This window comes from Coenobita brevimanus, chromosome 23 (genome assembly GCF_032717465.1).
Source record: "Coenobita brevimanus isolate Jiangsu-jjx chromosome 23, ASM3271746v2, whole genome shotgun sequence".
Classification (NCBI taxonomy): Eukaryota; Metazoa; Arthropoda; class Malacostraca; order Decapoda; family Coenobitidae; genus Coenobita; species Coenobita brevimanus.
Window position 1 is genome coordinate 62,371,878 of NC_136976.1, and position 6,000 is coordinate 62,377,877.

The window sequence follows — 6,000 nt, forward strand, 5'->3', positions numbered from 1 at the left end:
AGGAAGAGGAGTTAATTTAGTAAGTCTGCAGCCTCGTTGTCAGAACTATAAAAACTGAGGTATACCTTAAAGCAGGTTAGAGTTTACTTATGAATTAATACCATGAGCTAAATGAAAAAGGTTATGCGGATTGGTATTACTTTGAAATGGTATGGTATGGTCATCATATACCTGTATTGATTTTGTTTTATAATGAACCAACGTAAAGTGTGTGTGTGTAATTCACCGGGTCGATCAAGATACGCGATGGTTGTGATCGTCAGCCGTTTACCCTCCTGGAAGAGAGCTGAGAGCTCATATAGTCCGATCTAAAGGCAAAACCTTGATTTTCACACACGCACACATCCATCCTCTTGCTCAAGGAGGACAGTGACCACCCGCTTCGTCAGTGAGACTTTTCGCATCCCGAGCAAAGTGCGAACCCCCGTCTTAGCAGATGCTAAGCGAGAGCGTTACCACTGAGCCGGCGGGCGGTGTGTGTGTGTGTGTGTGTGTGTGTGTGTGTGTGTGTGTGTGTGTGTGTGTGTGTGTGTGTGTGTGTGTGTGTGTGTGTGTGTGTGTGTGTGTCCTGATATACTCCATGAAATGTGACTTCTTCAGTTCGATGGAGCATTTTTCATTTCCATGAGGCCACAGGTTCATGGTTTTATTCTGTTTGAGGGATATCTCTTGTTAAAGGGTTAATGGAGGCTGTATCTAACGTTCTAAACTTGAACAGTCTAAGGCGAGTGACATAATTTGGTGGTACAAACAACAAAATATAAACGAGGACAGCGAATTTAACTTCTGCAGTCAGACGACGTATTCATCGTGCTAGCTGCATCCAGATTATTATATTCAACGGAGAGGGGTGGATGCAGCTTTCACTAACCCCTCCCCCCCTCTCTCTCTCCTCAAATGAATAAAATCGTCTAAGGTAGTAAGAATAATGCAGTAGTCACCTGACTGAAAGGCTTAAGGGATAAACAGCTGCAGTACTTACCCTCCTGCGCATGTGTGTTGGAGAACCCCACCACCATCACCACCACCAGGAGGCCCCACCAGCGGAATGACGTCATGCTGCTGCTGTTTCTTAACTGCTGCTGCTGCCGAGGGAAGCCAGACGAGGTCACATAAGGTAATGGGTCGGAATAAACATTTACCATTATGAAGAATATACATATTAAAAAAAAAATGTGTAACATATAAAATAATATCAAGATACAGCTTTTCATCACAGAATATTTCTTGTACCACAGACAGCCCTGGTGTATATTATATCCAGTGCTAAAAGCAGTCAGGTATGACAACAAAGTAAATTCTGTGATTAATGCACATCGAACTAAAACACACACACACACACACACACACACACACACACACACACACACACACACACACACACACACACACACACATTCACGCACGCGCGCACAGTTTTTGGGAGTACATCGTACACTGTCTGTGAAATATTGCATAGATTTTTCACATCAAAATCTTCTAGTGGCTCTATGCTCACTCTTGAACTTAACCCTCAAACCTTGGGAGGTTTCCCACTTGAGAGGAAACTTGTCTGGCGTTAGCCAGAGGAAAAAAAAATAGATGAGTTGTCTCTCGAGTGTTTAAAGTCAGAGGAGACACCACCACCCCATGGCTTGGAATCACTGCAGTAGACTGACAAGATGATGATGGTCTATCTATCTGTCTATTGCCAGACGCCTTAATCCCTTATACGGGGTGGCCACAAACAAATCGCCTACACGTCACCCTGTCCCCCGCCATTTCACTGCCCTGCTCCCAATTCATACACCCCTCTCTCATATACCTCTCCACTTCATCCCTCCATCTCATCCTTGGCCTTCCCCTCCCTCTCTCCCCCTCCACCTCACTCACATACACTCTCCTCGTCAGTCTCTCACCCTCTATCCTCTCCACATGGCCAAACCACCTCAATGTGTTTCTCCTAACGCTTCCTATCACACCCACATCCACACCACAACGCTCCTTCACATCCTCATTTGTCAGTGTGTCTCCCCATGTGACTCCACAGGCTCCTCTCAAATAACTCATTTCCACTGCTCTCATTCTTGACTTGTGTCCCTCCAACAACGTCCAAGTTTCACTTCCATACGCTAGAGTTGGTATCACAATACTGTCATGCAATAACTTTTTCACTTCCATGCTCACTTCCCTGTTTCTTGTCACTGCCTTCAAGGAACAGCAACCTTTCTTCCTTGTTGTACCCTTTCAAGCACTTCACCCTCTAAACTTCCATCCTTACTCATCACACTACCCAAGTACTTAAACGAACTCACATAGTGATGGTGATGATGTTAATAATGTCGATGAAGATGATGATGATGCTAAATGAAAAGATAGCTCAGGTAAGACAGGAAATTTTTGGTGTGAGAAGGCAGAGAGATGATCCCGTGCACTGAAGGTGTTAAAAAGTCTAAGTTAGCCTTTTCGTTACCATGGATAATTGACGATTTTGTTAGTTCTAATAAATCCAATGATGAAGAGGAGCACTGCACCCCCCCCCCCTATCCTCACTACTTCCTTTCCCTCCCTCCCTCCTGTCCCTCCTCTCCCCCCATTAGCCACCAGTGGTACGACTCACATTTCGTGTTATGATGCTGTGTAATTAGTCGTACCATTGTTCCAATAACCTCAGCTCTCTCTCTCTCTCTCTCTCTCTCTCTCTCTATCTATCTATCTTAGATGTACGTCAACCCTTTCACTTCGATAACGTTTTTTATCTTTTCAGTGCTGCTGCCACCAGACGATTTTACTCAGATAAGGAAAGATAGTGAAGAGGTTATATACAAAAACAATTAACTTTTTTTGCCATGAGTAGTCTCCCGTAAGCTAAATATAATCGTCTGTTGCTGGGCAGTAATACAGGAAGGCCCGTAAATAGCGCCTCACTAGAAACTCAAGGAACACTACTTCACGTGTTGGGGGGACGGCTCAGTTGGCTGGTGTGGGCGTGGGTGTGGCAGTGGGAGTTGGAAAGGTATAAATGATCCAGAGTAGATACTGGTAACAGTGACTGAGCCGTCCCTACAACACACGAGAAATGGAGCGTCATACTCGTTTATGAATCACTCTGTGTATCAAATATGTCATCCGAGTGAAGTGCCTCATCCTCATATTTCGCCTTGACTTTACGCCAGAATTCCCGCCAATTAACAGAATTCCCAGGCTTAACATGGAGTCTTCTTTATGCCGATTCTGTAAATTATATTACTTTTTTTTATGAAAAGAAGGTACCAAGGGCTAGAAGCCCGAAAATTGTTACCTCCGAGATAAAAGAATAAGACAATAGAGAGCTAAATTCAAGATCCGTTTATTTTTCGTGATGCCTGGACACACTGCGTTTAAAAGATTGGAGGTCTTAAGCAGCAGGAAATACAGACAGAGGAAGGCAGTTCCAGAGCTGACTGGTTGCATACATGAGAGTTGGACAGAGAAGTGATGAGAGTTTGTTGCTAGCCGGGTGTCACGCGCCCGCTGTAGTTGTGGAGGAATGTAAGCAGTTTTAGAGGAGCAGTGACCATTGAAGTAGCGATAGAAAAGAGATAAAGATGCAGCAGTGCGGCAAAGAGACAGAGGTTGAAGGGACCTAATAAGTGGAGGAGAGTTAATGAGAGGAAAAGCCTTTGACTCTACCATGTTGAGAAGAGCTGTACGTGGGAAGCCTCCCCACACATGAGTTGTACTCTACACAGGATAGATAAACCCATGTATAATGTCAACAACTGCGCAGGGGTAAAGAAGGCAGAGTCTTCTTCTTCATTTCTGCCTGAAGCAACTGAAGGAAATCTGTGCGTTTAATAGCTGCTTTAGAGGGAAGAGTAAAATAATAACAAGAGAAGAAGTAAAAGAAAATGTAACTACCCAGAAAAAAAATTAACCTTCAGACCAATGACGTATTTTCCTATTCTTTACATCGTCAGACTATTAAGTTGAAAGCTAGACAGACCCTTGTAGTGAAGAAGTTAAGGAAGGCTATGTCCAATTCCTACAGTTTGAAAAGCCTCTTGAGCTGAAGAAAATCGTCTGTTGGAAGTAGTAACCGAACGTAAATTTCGCCACGGGATTGATGTGGTGAACAATCTGTTATCTCACTTAAACAATCTTAACATATACACTGTACTTCACCCCACGCAACACTCAGCATAATACTAATATACAGACTACAGTATAAAAGCCACCGCATAACTGGCAAGAAGTACCAATATAACACACCACAGTTCAATAATACACGTCACACATACAAGCCAACATACTGAAATTTATTATGGAATGCAAGCGTGACTAACGAGGAAAGCACCTGACCATTACCCCACACTACGAGACGCAACTGTCAGTTTACTCATCCAAGTATTCCCTACCTTAGCTCTTGGTCTAAGCAGGCTGGGGAATTGAGACCTTGCTCTAATACCTTACATAATAAATTTGAACAAAAACAAATTGTCATACACACTCGGGGCATTTTCAAGGAGAAATGACAGGGATAACACCCTTCTACATACCAAGATACTCCACCTGAAGTAAATGCAGAAGGGCAAAGTGACCTCCGAACTGGAGGTCATGTTATTCGCCATGCCCAAAAATAGGGTTGCAAGGGTACCCGGCGTTGCCCAGGCCAAAAAGGCGAACACTCAACCGGTGACCTCAAATGACCGAGATCTGAATTTTGACCTCCTTAAAATATCATTTAGTCACCCTGATTCAGAATGTATATGGGTCTAGGGGTCTCTGGCCCTTGGTCTGGGAGTGATTGAAGGACAAACAAGCAAAAAAAAAAAGTGGATCTTATATATATATATATATATATATATATATATATATATATATATATATATATAGTCAATACCTTATCAACACCACAATACCAAAACGGTTGCGAAGTAAATTCAGTGTTGCGATTACCCCCCCCTTCCGCACCCCCACTCAGCAGAAAAGACGGGCACGACGATATTTCCCAAAGCCGAATATGTCCTCCCACACGGTCACACATAAAATCGCACATTCTTGCATCCACTCGAACACACAGTAAACAAGGACGTAAGCACGCTGTGGTCTCATACTACTCTGTGTGCTGCCTGGGAGTTAAAATGCACAACACATGAATACAAGTCTCACTTCCACCAGTGACTGTCGCTGCCACCAGTTACTAGCTAGCCAAAATAATAATCCAGCAGAGTCTGGCAATTTACTAACCAAAATAATGATCCAGCAGAGTCTGGCAATACGCGTGTCCCCTTCCCTCGCTGTCTCCTTCACGACTGCGCTCATCCTATTCCTCTCTGACCATTAAGAGACAGACAGAGAGAGAGAGAGAGAGAGAAAGAGAGTGAGATGTGGGGGGCATAAACGTGTTGAGGTGGCATGTAGGGGGGAAGGGCATAGAAATGAGACTGTGACGAGGAAGGTCAACAAAGGATAAATATATATTGGATTTCCGGGGGTTTCTTGGCTGTAAATCCACCAGGAGATGGTAAACACCTGGTTGTGTGCACTGGAAAGGAATAATAATTTTGGAATAATGAAGCTACACGACAAGGAAGGAGGAAACATATAAAAGCAGGAAAGGAAAAGCGTGAACTGTCGGGGAATCACCAAGCCGAAAAATAGCTTACGGGTTTACTAGCGGGTCCTTCAGTATATGATGCCGTAAAAATGCATATATTTCTAGTCTTCTTGTTGCGCTCTCTCTCTCTCTCTCTCTCTCTCTCTCTCTCTCTCTCTCTCTCTAATATATATATATATAAACCAAATTACTGTCATACCTGTTCAGATTTGGTTGGAATTTAATAAAATTGTTTGCGGATTAAATTTAGTCATTCATAGTGTTGACAGGGAAATCACCGAAAGTGACTACCCGAAATCGTGGTGCTGATAAATAATATTGGCAGCCATAAGGAAACAAAACAAATCTTGGAGGGAAGGGCGTTAGCGCCACATTACTTCTTGCTTCACAGGATGCAAGGTGAGGTGGTTGGTGGTGGTGGT

The 6,000-nt window shown here is 43.5% G+C and overlaps 1 protein-coding gene across 1 annotated transcript in view; it reads right to left on the reverse strand.

The window, feature by feature from the left end:
• LOC145392865 (trypsin-1-like) overlaps positions 1–5,257 on the reverse strand; it is a 126,988-nt gene extending 121,731 nt beyond the window's left edge. Inside the window, exons 1-2 of the mRNA XM_080267149.1 lie at positions 5,209–5,257; positions 983–1,082 (exon numbers count right to left, since the gene is read on the reverse strand). Of these exons, the coding sequence (XP_080123275.1) occupies positions 983–1,058 (76 nt within the window). The 5' untranslated portion in view covers positions 1,059–1,082; positions 5,209–5,257. The remainder of the gene's footprint in view (positions 1–982; positions 1,083–5,208) is intronic.
• Between the last annotated feature and the right edge of the window lie 743 nt (positions 5,258–6,000).